The sequence below is a fragment of the Salvelinus namaycush genome, chromosome 32 (genome assembly GCF_016432855.1).
Source record: "Salvelinus namaycush isolate Seneca chromosome 32, SaNama_1.0, whole genome shotgun sequence".
NCBI classification, from domain to species: Eukaryota; Metazoa; Chordata; class Actinopteri; order Salmoniformes; family Salmonidae; genus Salvelinus; species Salvelinus namaycush.
The window spans coordinates 8,217,915-8,232,492 of NC_052338.1; the positions used below are offsets into that span (position 1 = coordinate 8,217,915).

A 14,578-nucleotide genomic window follows, 5' to 3' on the forward strand; every position below is an offset into this window, starting at 1 on the left:
GTCCATCTCAGCCCCATTGGGAAGTGACCCACCATGTTGGAATCCACACTGGTTAACGGTCATACAGTCAAATGGAATACTAACATACATGGTCTTATTGGAAAAGGAACATAGGTCTTGGTTAGTATATAATATGCTTCAATTGATTCAGATATTTCTCCAAGTACATAGAGAACAAATTATATTTCACAATGACAACCTAGTTGGTCAAGAACAACATATACTGTATATATGGGGTCTCACACATTGCAACTTCTTTTACGATTTTTGAGTCACATTGAGATTGTTCCCCTGACATTTTCAAGTGACCCCTGAGTGTCCACATCACTAAGGATCTACCATGGTCCACACACACCAACACAGTCCTGAATAGGGCACGACAACGCCTCTTCCCCCTCAGGAGGCTGAAAAGATTTGGTACGGGTCATCAGATTCTCAAAATGTTCTACAGCTGCACCATTGAGAGCATCTTGACTGGCTGCATCACCGCTTGGTATGGCAACTGCTTGGCATCCGACCACAAGGTGCTACAGAGGGTAGTGCGTACGTCCCAGTACATCGCTGGGGCCGAGCTCCCTGCCATCAAGGACCTCTATACCAGGCAGTGTCAGAGGAAGGCCCTGAAAATGATCAAAGACTCCAGCCACCCAAGTCATAGACTGTTCTCTCTGCTACTGCATGACAAGCGGTACCAATGCACCAAGTCTGGAACCAACAGGACCCCGAAGAGCTTCTACCCCCAAGCCATAAGACTGCTAAATAGTTGTTTAAAAAGTTAACCAAATAGCTACCTGGACTATCTGCATTGACATACTTTTTTGGACAAACTTTTCTGACTCATCACATATGCTGTTGCTGCTATTATTATCTGTCACTTTATTCCTAGTTCTATGTACATACAGTATCTACCTCAATTACCTCGTACCCCTGCACATCGACTAGGTACTGGTACCTAGTTAAATGTCTACAATGCACAGACATCTCTGGGTCGCTCCTCTTTTCAGTTTGCTGCAGCTAGCGACTGGAACGAGCTGCAGCAAACACTCAAACTGGACAGTTTTATCTCCATCTCTTCATTCAAAGGCTCAGTCATGGACACTCTTACTGACAGTTGTGGCTGCTTCGCGTGATGTATTGTTGTCTCTACCTTCTTGCCCTTTGTGCTGTTGTCTGTGCCCAATAATGTTTGTACCACGTTTTATGCTGCTACGATGTTGTGTTGCTACCATGTTGTTGTTATGTTGTGTTGCTACCATGTTGTTGTTATGTTGTGTTGCTACCATGCTGTGTTGTCATGTGTAGCTACCTTGCTATGTTGTCGTCTTAGGTCTCTTTTTATGTAGTGTTGTGTTGTCTCTTGTCGTGATGTGTGTTTTATCCTATATTTCTATATTTTCTATTCCATTCCCCGTCCCTGCAGGAGGCCTTTAGCCTTTTGGTAGGTCGTCATTGTAAATAAGAATTTTTTCTTAACTGACTTGCCTAGTTAAATAAAGGTAAATTAAAATAAAATAAAACCCACTGTATAAAGCCAAGTTATCGCTTGCTCATTGAGTATTTATTACTGCTTATTACTACGTGTTTTACTTTTCTATTATTTCTCTATTTTCTTTCTCTCTGCATTGTTGGGAAGGACCCGTAAGTAAACATTTCACCGTTAGTCCACACCTGTTGTTTATGAAGCATGTGACATAACATTCCATTTGATTCGATGTTGGTCAGGTGAGATACTGTACACGAGGAAGGATGAATGAGTTGTGTTTACAAGAGAGAGGGTTTTCTTCTCAGAAGTGTTTGAAGTGGTTAACTTGCAAGCCCTCCTCAGATAATCTCATGACACGCGGGAGGGTCATGGGGGGGAGCATGTCATTTCATACACACACGTCGAGAATACTGGTCTAGAGAGTGTTACATTGAGAGTGTTACATTGAAAATACTAACTGGTGTCTATGGGGTTTTAGATTCTAGAAGAAAGTTAGGAGCAGAAGCATAGGGGCGAATCCTAACTTCCATTTAATCTACATGTTCACTTAATCTCCCATTGACTTCAATAGGACGAACTGAAAATTTGAAGTGGAAGTTAGGATTCGCCCCCATAGAGAATAAGTGATAGAAAAGCAGAGAGAAGCACGATCCAACAAGCAGAGAGAGTTCTAAGTTTAACTGCACTAATTCTATGGAGAGACAAAGTATCCATGACAACACTGCAATATGATTACTCCTTTTCAGTTCAGTGGGATAAAAAAAAAACACTGGACTTGCCCTTGGTGCTCTGCCTGAGGTTGTGTATTGTCTGCTATATTGAGCGCTGTGTGTGTGTGTGACTGTGTGTGTGTGTGTGTGTTAGTGTGTGTGTGTGTTCGTGTGTGTGTGTGTGTGTGTGTGTGTGTGTGTGTGTGTGTGCGTGTGTGTGTGTGTGTGTGTGTGTGTGTGTGTGTGTGTGTGTGTGTGTGTGTGTGTGTGTGTGTGTGACTGTGTGTGCATTTGTCAGCAGCCTTGCATGTCTAGACACATTCCTTTTAAAAGTTTAACTGAAACTGAAGCACACAGACCAACACCCTGTATCACACACTCGTTGACACCCCCCCGCCCCCTCCCCTACACCAAACCACACACCACACACATTCTGAAAGACATACCAGACCAACATTATATTTAGCTGCCTACTACGTAATGCCCCACACAGCATTCTTGCGGCCATGTTGCAAAAGTACAAGTGTACATTTCTTGTCACTGAAGTCACTCATTTTTACACATAGGTAACTGCCAAAATAAAGGAAACACTTGAGTAAATGAGGGTTCTTGGCGGCTCTGTTACGATGTGGGGGTGCAGTTTCCTGGCATGGTTTAGATCCACACAACCCCTTAGAGGGCAAGGTAAACGGCAATAAATACACAGCCATTCTGAGTGATCACATTCAACCTGTGGTGAATCATTTCTACCCTGATGGGAGTGGACTCTTCCAGGATTACAAGGCCCCCATGCACAGGGCATGAATGGTCACTGAATGGTTTGATGAGCATGAAAACCATGTAACCCATATGCCATGGCCGTCTCAGTCACCACATCTCAACCCAATGGAACACTCAGAGGAGATTCTGGAGCGGCGTCTGAGACAGCGTTTTTCACCACAATCAACAAAACACCAAATGATGGAATTTCTCATAGAAGAATGGTGTCGCATCCCTCCAATAATAACTCTCCCCATTTCCCTTATTACTGATGTATGTTACTATGATGTCTATATAGCCCTGACCTCTATACACCTCTATATAATAACCCCTATAAACCTCTATATACTAACCCCTATACACCTCTATATACTAACCCCTATACACCTCTATATACTAACCCCTATACACCTCTATATACTAACCCCTATACACCCCTATATACTAACCCCTATACACTAACCCCTATACACCCCTATATACTAACCCCTATACACCCCTATATACTAACCCCTATACACCCCTATATACTAACCCCTATACACCTATATATACTAACCCCTATATACTAACCCCTTTATACTAACCCCTATAGACCCCTTTATACTAACCCCTATACACCCCTATATACTAACCCCTGTATACTAACCCCTATACACCTCTATATACTAACCTCTATACACCTCTATATACTAACCTCTATACACTAACCCCTATACACCTCTATATACTAACCCCTATACACCTCTATATACTAACCCCTATACACCTCTATATACTAACCCCTATATACTAACCCCTTTATACTAACCCCTATAAACCTCTATATACTAACCCCTATATACTAACCCCTATACACCTCTATATACTAACCTCTATACACCTCTATATACTAACCTCTATACACCTCTATATACTAACCCCTTTATACTAACCCCTATATACTAACCCCTATATACTAACCTCTATATACTAACCCCTATACACCTCTATATACTAACCCCTATACACCTCTATATACTAACCCCTATACACCTCTATATACTAACCCCTATACACCTCTATATACTAACCCCTATACACCTCTATATAATAACCCCTATACACCTCTATATACTAACCCCTATACACCTCTATATACTAACCCCTATACACCTCTATATACTAACCTCTATACACCTCTATATACTAACCTCTATACACCTCTATATACTAACCTCTATACACCTCTATATACTAACCCCTGTATACTAACCCCTATAGACCCCTATATACTAACCCCTATACACCTCTATATACTAACCTCTATACACCTCTATATACTAACCCCTATACACCTCTATATACTAACCCCTATACACCTCTATATACTAACCCCTATACACCTCTATATACTAACCTCTATACACCTCTATATACTAACCCCTTTATACTAACCCCTATACACCTCTATATACTAACCCCTTTATACTAACCCCTATACACCTCTATATACTAACCTCTATACACCTCTATATACTAACCCCTATACACCTCTATATACTAACCCCTATACACCTCTATATACTAACCCCTATACACCTCTACATCGGCAGACTCGACAGCCTTGGTTTCTCAAATGATTACCTCGCCTGGTTCACCAACTACTTCTCTGATAGAGTTCAGTGTGTCAAATCGGAGGGTCTGTTGTCCGGGCCTCTGGCAGTCTCTATGGGGGTGCCACAGGGTTCAATTCTTGGACCGACTCTCTTCTCTGTATACATCAATGATGTCGCTCTTGCTGCTGGTGAGTCTCTGATCCACCTCTACGCAGACGACACCATTCTGTATACTTCTGGCCCTTCTTTGGACACTGTGTTAACAACCCTCCAGGCGAGCTTCAATGCCATACAACTCTCCTTCCGTGGCCTCCAATTGCTCTTAAATACAAGTAAAACTAAATGCATGCTCTTCAACCGATCGCTGCCTGCACCTGCCCGCCTGTCCAACATCACTACTCTGGACGGCTCTGACTTAGAATATGTGGACAACTACAAATACCTAGGTGTCTGGTTAGACTGTAAACTCTCCTTCCAGACTCACATCAAACATCTCCAATCCAAAGTTAAATCTAGAATTGGCTTCCTATTCCGCAACAAAGCATCCTTCACTCATGCTGCCAAACATACTCTTGTAAAACTGACCATCCTACCAATCCTCGACTTCGTGATGTCATTTACAAAATAGCCTCCAATACCCTACTCAATAAATTGGATGCAGTCTATCACAGTGCCATCCGTTTTGTCACCAAAGCCCCATATACTACCCACCACTGCGACCTGTACACTCTCGTTGGCTGGCCCTCGCTTCATACTCGTCGCCAAACCCACTGGCTCCAGGTCATCTACAAGACCCTGCTAGGTAAAGTTCCCCCTTATCTCAGCTCGCTGGTCACCGTAGCAGCACCCACCTGTAGCACGCGCTCCAGCAGGTATATCTCTCTGGTCACCCCCAAAACCAATTCTTCCTTTGGCCGCCTCTCCTTCCAGTTCTCTGCTGCCAATGACTGAAACGAACTACAAAAATCTCTGAAACTGGAAACACTTATCTCCCTCATTAGCTTTAAGCACCAGCTGTCAGAGCAGCTCATAGATTACTGCACCTGTACAAAGCCCATCTATAATTTAGCCCAAACAACTACCTCTTTCCCTACTGTATTTATTTATTTATTTTGCTCCTTTGCACCCCATTATTTCTATCTCTACTTTGCACATTCTTCCACTGCAAATCAACCATTCCAGTGTTTTACTTGCTATATTGTATTTACTTCGCCACCATGGCCTTTTTTTGCCTTTACCTCCCTTATCTCACCTCATTTGCTCACATTGTATATAGACTTATTTTTCTACTCATGTTAAAAGGAACCACCAGCTTTCATATGTTTTCATGTTCTGAGTAAGGAACTTAAACGTTAGCTTTTTTACATGGCTCATATTGCACTTTTACTTTCTTCTCCAACACTGTGTTTTTGCCTTATTTAAACCAAATTGGAACATGTTTCATTATTTATTTGAGACAAAATTGATTTTATTTATGTATTATATTAAGATAAAATAAAAGTGTTCATTGTTCATTCAGTATTGTTGTAATTTTTAAAAAAATGGTCCGATTAATCGGTATCGGCTTTTTTTGGTCCTTCAATAAATCGGTATCGGCGTTGAAAAATCCTAATCGGTCGACCTCTAATACTAACCCCTATATACTAACCCCTTTATACTAACCCCTATATACTAAGTCTTATACTTAAGCAATAAGGCACGAGTGGGTGTGATATATGGCTAATATACCACGGATAAGGGCTGTTCTTTCGCACGACAAAAGTGCATGGACACAGCCCTTAGTCGTGGTATAATGATTGTGGTGTTACCTGTCCCGGGCCGTCCCATGATGATGTCCTTGCGGGGTGCAGGTTGAGGGGACTCGGCTGGTAGGATGAGGGGCAGCAGGGCAGTGGGCGAGGGGTGGCAGGCTACCGGCTGGGGCAGTGTCCCTCCAATGGCGTCCTGATGCCCTCCGGACTTCCTCTCCCACTCCCTACCGCCTGATCCAGAGGTGGAGAGGGCGGAGCCAGTAGAGGACATGGAGGCAGAGCCACCACTGAGGGCTGGGCTGGAGTGGATAGGGCGTCCGGTGACGGCTGGGGTCAGGGACTGGGAGGAGGTTACAAGGACCAGGGTGGAGGCGGGGTTTCGCATGAGGACCGCTCCATTGGTATCGGCTCCGTTGATGGGCACGGGTGCTTGGAGGCCGGTGGCAAGGTGCAGGGGCTGGCTGTGGTCTCTGGAGGAGCAGCCCCCTGCTCCCCTCCTCCCTAAGGGGCCCTCGGTAAACTTGGCCAGGGGGACGTCGGGGTTCCTCACAATGACGGGGGAGTCTCGCAGGGGCACGATGCGGCGGGGGCTGGGGTCCTGGGGCAGTGGGGAGGGAGGGGTGGGGGACACCAGCATGGGCGGAGGGGTGGAGGCGGCAGATGACGGGGGGCGGCTGGTGGCGCTCCGGGGCCGGGGGAAGGAGAGCGAGGAGGGGGTGGTGGGCTGGCTCTGAGGGGAGAGCACCCTGAAGGCGGCTGGCCGGAGGCCTATAGTCTCCCCTAGCTGCTGATCGGGGAGGGGCAGGGGCGGAGGAAGGGCATCCAGTTTCCGCTTGCTGGGGCTCATGGGCACGGTGAAGGTGAGGTTGGTCTGGAAGGTGGGTACGATGCCCGACAGGTGGCGCTCGCGCTCCGAGCCCGGCGTGCTCATCTTAGTCCCGCTCAGATGGCGGTGGCGGCGAGGGGTGAGAGAAGGCGGGGCCGTGATGGGGCTGAAGGTGGCCGGGCGGAAGCTGAGGAGCGGGGATGGCGAGGGCGACGGTGTGGGCGAGAAGGGCGACTGGTTGGAGATGGGAGAGAAGGAGGGGGTGCCTGAGCGGGAGCTGCCCAGAGACACCAGCATGGTGGCCGCCTCGCACTCATCAAAGTCGAAGTGTGATAGGTCCTGGGGCAGGAACGAGGGCAGGACCATGCGGGGGCGTGAATCCCCTCCCCTACTGCTCGCTTCGCTGCTGTCTCGCGACGTGTTGTCCCAGTCGAACTCCGAACTGGTCCGGCCGCCGCCCAGCCTCAGGTCTGACGGGGTTAGGGTGCCCGTACTGCTGGCCCCGCCACGGTCTCTGCCCCCTCCGCTGGCCTCCATCTCTTTAGTTCTCATGGAGAGATGACGCGAGCAGTAGCCTCTTCTCTGGGACTCCTTAGAGCAGCCCTCTCTGGAGCACAGCCTCCTCCACTGCTTGCCGTTGAACTTCTTGCGGATGCCCGTGGGGGTACACACCACGTCGCCCTTCTTGTACTTCTGCTGGGCCGCCGTGAGAGGGGTGCGGGAGCGCGACGAGGACGCCGAACCCGAGCCTCCACCCCCTCCAGATGCACCGTGGGAGTTGGCGTTTGACGAGGGTGGCTTATCCAGGGAGCCGCGGGAGGACGAGGAGAGCAGAGGAGGGAGCTGAGGGGTGGCGATGACGCCCGCCCCCGCTGCCAGGGCTCCCGACTCCAGGCCCATTAGCACCGTGGGGGAGGCAGGGGGGTGGGGGTTGAGGGCCAAGTGGGGGCCCACCAGCGGGGTGCCTCCGAGGCCCCGGACCACGGACAGGTGGGGGCTGAGGTAGCCCGGGGGCGGCTTGGAGAGTATGTGCCTGTGCTGGGACACCGCCAGGGCCTTAGCCGCCCCCCCCGCCACCCCCATGGGCACCATGCTGAAGTGGGACACCTCTATGTCCTCCTCGGGGGTCAGGGGCATGAAGTGGTGATGCTGCTTGGCCCTCTCTCGGTTATCTCTCTCTTGTTTCCTCTGGAGCTCCCGCTCTCTCTCCACCAGGTCCTTCTCTCGCTCCCAGTCTCTTCCGGCCACCAGACTCAGCACCGAGGCGGGGGTGACGGGGGAGCTGACAGTGGAGGAAGATGAGGAGGCGGGGGCCGTTCCAGGGTATGAAAGCCTCCCCAACACGGACCCAGCCACAGCTGCGCTGAGCCCCATCCCATGGCTGAGGAAACACAGCTCCTGCTCCACTTCTATTTCGTCCCTGTCCTCTCTCTCCCTCTCTCTCCCCCTCTCGGCGGCAGCATCCTCTCGCCCCCCTCCAGAGGGTCCCAGGTCCAGGTCCCATGGGGGCACCAGCAGGCGGAGGCTCTGACGGGACACCCACACAGCGGTCGGAGTGCCCACCCTGCCATCCCCCTCCTCATCCCCTGGGGGCGCTCTGTCCTCTAACAACACTCTATAGGGGTAGGACACAGCCGGGTGGGAGTCTACCTGGGTGACCAGGCCCTCTCGGTACCACTGGCGCTGGGCCTCTGTGGTGCCGCCGTCCTCGTTGCCTCCGAAGGGCACACACACAGGGGTGCCGATGGGCACGGCCTGGGAGCCAGGCGGCGGGGCGTCCATGATGATGTCCACGGGCCCCTGGGGGCCCTCGCGGAACGGGTAGCGGTACAGCTCCTTCTCACCGTTCAGCTGCACCTCCAGGCTGCCGTGCTCGCCGCTCACCCGCCGCACCACGCCCGCTCGGAACACTGAGTCCATGTCCTCCCTCCCCCCTCCCCTTCCGTTCTCCTCTTCCCCCTTTCCAGTCCTCCTCCTAGCCTGCCTGGCTAGCACCCGCTGGTTCTTTAGACCTTTGGCCAGGGCGTCGGCTAGCGCGTCCGACAGGCTCTGTGGGGTCGGAGTGCGTGGGGTGCTACGTTGCACCAGGTCCAGTGTGTGTGCTTCGGTGTTGGGGTTGGTGTGGGGAAAGTTGGCGCGGCGTGGCTCGCTCACGTCAGGGTCGTGTTCGCTGGCTGTGTCTGTAGAGGAGCAGCGGACAGGGCTGGGGGAGATTTCTCTGCCTCCCTCTGGGCCTCTCCTGACTCTGTCCCCTGTGGGAGGGGGTCCAGGTGTGTTATCCCTGTCCTGTGGTGGAGCTATAGTGGTAATGTAGTCCTCCACTGGTCTCCTGGTCTGACTGTTGATGTCAGTAAGCGAACCGCCCTCACTTGCCGTCGACCCGGGCCCCGAAGATAAGCCCGACGACTGACTACCGGTGTTACTGCCACAGTGAGCACTACTGCTGTTCAGTGGGGGCGTGCCGGGGTTGCCATGGTATCTGTGGTTGTTGGCGGCAACAGCTGCAGCAGCACAGTGCTCAGAGGTGTACTTCTTCTTGGGGACACGGGCCTTGAAGGTGGCCGTCTTGCGGTTGGACGAGGGGTTGGGGCTGTTGGCAGCACTGGCAGCACTGCTGCTGCTGTCTGTGCTGTGGGCGCTCAGCGACTTGACACTCTCCGGGCGGGAGTCCTCTGACTTCCCAGGGAGGGACCCTGCTGCTGCGGCCGCTGTCTCTGGGAGCCGGGGCCCCTCTCTGTGGACCTCCCTCTCTGGCGTAGCCCTAGCCGTAAGTGTCACCGACTCTTCCTGAGAAGACTCTGAGTGAGATGAGGTTTGGGGTGAGGTCTGACTTTTGGGGGATCGGTCTCTGTTCTCGTCTGAGTCTCTTTTCTCCCCACTGTCCACCGCCCCCCGTCTCTTCCCACCTTTGGCCCGGGTCGACGGGGGCGAGCGCCTTCCTTGCTTTTTAATTGGCTTCATCTCTGCATTGGCGTTTCCTTTACGATTTATAGTGGCTTATTTTTCCAGAGACCAGATTCTCAGTTCCTCTCTCCTCCTTCTATTTCCCTGCTCTTCCAGCCCCTCTCTCTCTCCTTCCTCTATTTCTCTGCTCTTCCAGCCCCTCTCACTCTCCTCCCTCTATTTCCCTGCTCTTCCAGCTCCTCTCTTTCTCATCCCGCCCTTTCCTCTTTCTGTGTCTCCAGCTCTTTCCACCTTATTCCAGACCCTGAAACACAGCAGAACATAAAGAGGACTGGATTATTCATGTGGTAAATGCATTGTGACATTATAAAAAGCCCATTCACCGGACAATGGCTGAGGTGGGGTGAAGTGGCTGTCAAAGTAAAATGCCCATTTAAAAAAATAAATAAAATCAAATATAGGCCTATTCTATAAAACCATGTATTTTTTGTCCTTGGTAATACATTAATTATTGAATGATATATCCCCCAACACAAGAAGTAATGGGTATTATTATATTATTACAAAACATTAGGAACACCTGCTCTTTCCATGACATAGATTGACCAGGTGAATCCAGGTGAAAGCTATGATCCCTTAAGGGAAGTCACTTGTTAAATCCACTTCAATCAGATCTCCCGAGTGGCGCAGCGGTCTAAGGCGCTGCATCTCAGTGCTAGAGGCATCACTACAGACCCTGGCTAGATCCCGGGCTCTATCACAACCGGTCGTCATTGGGAGTCCCATAGAGCGGCGCACAATTGGCCCTGCATTGTCCAGGTTAGGGGAGGGTTTGGCCGGGGTAGGCCATCATTGTAAAATAAGAATTTGTTCTTCACTGACTTGCCTATTTAAATAAAGGTTAAATAAAATAAAGAAAGAAATAATCGATGTATATTAAGGGGAGCAGACAGGTTAAAGGATGATTTTAAAGCATTGAGACAATTTAAACAATGATGTGTATGTGTGCCATTCAGAGGGTGAACAGGCAAGACAAAAAATATAAGTGCCTTTGAACAGGGTATGGTAGTACATGCCAGGCGCACCGGTTTGAGTGTGTAACGAACTGCAACGCTGCTGGGTTTCCCTTGTGTATCAAGAATGGTCCACCGCCCAAAGGACATCCAGCCAACTGTGGGAATTATTGGAGTCAACATGGGCCAGCATCCCGGTGGAACGCTTTTGACACTTTGTAGAGTCCATGCCCTGATGAATTGAGGCAGTTCTGAGGGCAAAAGGGGGTGCAACTCAATATTAAGGTGTTCCTATTGTTTTGTATACTCAGTGTACAATGCGTACATTCCATAATGTAGCCTATATTACTTATAATTAACACCTAACACTGTGTGAATACAAAGTAAACCATAATGAAGCAATCTTATATAACGTGTAAAGTAATATAACAATATAGCATAGCAGAATAGTGGCAGGCACATTTGGAAGTGCTCGTCCAGACAAGTCTACACCCACACACACACACACGCGCGCTGGTTTCTTGGCTAAGGCAGTGGAGGTGGGGGAATTCCTTCTTGTTCACTCGCAGTTCTCTCATTCTCTCTCTCTTACTCAGGCGTTCTTTTCCCCTCTCTCTCACTCGTTCTGGGTGGTGACCTTTATCTATTTCGTAGCCGAACCAATCCGCCCCTACAATCCACACTTCCTGTCATGGACCATTACCTAACTTCCTGCTACTTTATTACCCTGTCTCTTTAGCCCTCTCGTTCTCCTTAGATTTCATACCAACCACTCATTTAGAGGCATTTTTCACAGCCAGGGAAAACATCCATGTTGTTGAATGCTGACCTACGTGGATTAAAGAAACTATCTGAGAACCAACCGTTTTGCTTTGGGTTTTCCATTGAAACAGGCAGCGTCAAGTGTTGTAGGGCTATCTTTCTTTCTTTTTTCCCAGTACACAGTTCCCATCGGCCTCAGTTTCAGACAACACCACAAAGTGATTCAACAAAAAGCCTAATCATCTTATAGAGCACGACCAAATACAAACATCAAAGTCTAGACCAAATTATTTTGTAGAGTATGAGTTTTGCTTTAATCACATTGGATTTAATGCTCCATGTCATGGTATGTTTGAGACATATACAACATGTCTGGGACAAATGATGATATTTATTGAATATTAGGTTGTTCCAATGTCATGTACGTCAAGTCATTTAATACGTTCAGCTCTACAGAACTCTACTTGTAATAAGAAACTACAGACCTGTATTGTTGTGAACACACAACATGTAAACTGCTGTTTGATAATACACACAGTTACAACCCAGGATCTGTGTCATGCAAATTATATTCAGGAGACTTGAGATTGCATTCAAATTACTGTCATCGTAAAATAATTTGTTGCCTTCCCTTTTTCAAGTTGGAGGTGTGCACATTGTTTACTCAATAGTGCATTATGCACGCCAGCAAGTATGTGGGTGTGTCATAATGATAACAACTTCGAGAGAAGGCACATCGGCATTTCCATTCTAAATGTATGAGCCTTATCCATTTGTCAATATTGCATTCATGTTCAATCTTGTGTTGATTCAATGTTCAATAAATGTTGCCATATCAACGCTGTATAAACCTAGCATTGCCATTTGTCACCATTGGAGAACTTGTTGTAATGTCCTATTAGAGCATTATGAAAATCCATATTAGCATAACATCCCATTGGGCACAGACGTCAATTCAACGTCTATTCCACGTTGGGTTCAACATAATTTCATTGAAATGACGAGAAAGCAACGTTAATTCAAGCAGTGTGTGCCCAATGGGATGAATTTACGCCTCGACAGCGTCGATGTATAAATATATAACTATAAAACTATGATAACTGGTGGAGAATATGGACCTATAGTGCAACTACCGGCTAATGTACAAATGTCACGTACTTAAAGTAGACTTAGGCTGAATGTAGATATAAAAAATATAAAAAACTACAACCCTAAACTGAAGTACGGTAAAATGCAAACGATTGCAAGAATGTGGTCACTGTTAGTTTTGCTGAATAGTACCGTGCTGTATATGTGTGAAGCACTCTTATTGGTCATAGTGCTTTGCGATTACTATCAGTTTACTACACAACAGGGCCGTGAAGTCCAGTGACGCAGGCCAAACAACACAAGGCCGCTTAGAAAAATCTTCTTCTTGCAACATTTACACGTGAAATTAAAAATGTAAAGGCCCATTATTCTGATATATGGTGTTGTGGAACAAATTATAATGGGGTGTTACAAACAGACAGTAAGTAGGCTTACTTAAATCAAACAATATGTAATTACATCGCGCGACAGAAACCAAAGTAATTATGTTGTAAATTCATTCGTGTGACAATTGCTGTAAAATGTTGACGATACTGGATGCAACTTAGTAACACATTTCCCGACGAGTGCAAACTGCAACATTGTAAATTAAGTTACAATAAAAAGTAACATTTGTGGACACAACGTAGAAACGAGGCCCACAAGCCCAGACGAAGGACAGATGGAAATATACATTTTGTATGACGAATAGTAGCCCATGGAGGGATAATAATGCTAAAAACTCTATGTTGGTAATTCAGATGACTTCAATGTGTTGCCTTCAATCGCAACGGAAGAAAAACACTTCTAGGAAGTCTCACTCTTATAATGGCAGTTATGGCGTTGAATATTTTCTGGGAGAAAAGTTTTAGGCTGACAATCCACCCGTACCGCTCCCTTTTCAATGAAGTGTGGCATCCAATCCTCTCTTTGCTTCTCTCCGCAGTGTATTATAAACTAGGAAAATGATATTTCATTAGTAGTTACAAAGGGTGCTTATTGTAGACAACGTCTACAACGTAGCATCTCGATAAAGCAATACAGGCTACTGCAGTGCTGCAGAAGACAGATTTGTAGGTTTTACTCACCACAAAATTATTTTCAATGCAGATATTTATCGAGTCAGTAACAAAATTGATAGTTGGCCAAAAGTCGGAAATCCAGGGTTGACAATTAACGGACTGTCATATTATCTTTCGTCTGTAAAGCAACTTAAAGGAGGTAAAACTACTGCTCGGTACATTCTACACTACAGTCGCAAAATGGTGAATGAAGCCCAAAGCCTTGACAACTAGTCCATGTAGCCAATCAGAGGACACATTTGAGTACAGTAGCCAGTAGATTTCATGAATCCAAGGAGCTACATGGCAGTGTCTACATTTGATTGACACCGCGTTTAGTCGAATCGTGCTGTTGGAAAAGACTAACAGCTGTTTAGGACAGGGCTGCGGCATCCAATAGCTCTTTAGGGGAGGTCTGCTGACAGGGAGTAGGCGGTCGAATGGAAGAAAAATAACTCCTCACCAATCTACAAACGCATGCAGCGGCACTGACAGCGGAGGTAATAGTCCTATAAAAATGGTAATTTAGGATTTGATGTTCTAAAACGCTCGCTTTTGCAGTTGTGTTAATGTAAGGACATCTGCTGCAAAATTATATTTAACCTGTAGTTTAACCTGTACATGGCGAGTATAAAAGAGGAGG

General features: G+C 47.6%; 1 protein-coding gene across 2 annotated transcripts in view; it reads right to left on the minus strand.

Annotated features, from left to right (window-relative positions):
* LOC120027525 (protein capicua homolog) overlaps positions 1–14,123 on the minus strand; it is a 34,502-nt gene extending 20,379 nt beyond the window's left edge. For both annotated transcript variants that reach the window (XM_038972491.1, XM_038972490.1), the window contains exons 1-2: positions 13,963–14,123; positions 6,359–10,335 (exon numbers count right to left, since the gene is read on the minus strand). In XM_038972491.1, coding sequence (XP_038828419.1) covers positions 6,359–10,088 — 3,730 coding nt within the window. In that variant the 5' untranslated portion in view covers positions 10,089–10,335; positions 13,963–14,123. The remainder of the gene's footprint in view (positions 1–6,358; positions 10,336–13,962) is intronic.
* Positions 14,124–14,578: the final 455 nt, after the last annotated feature.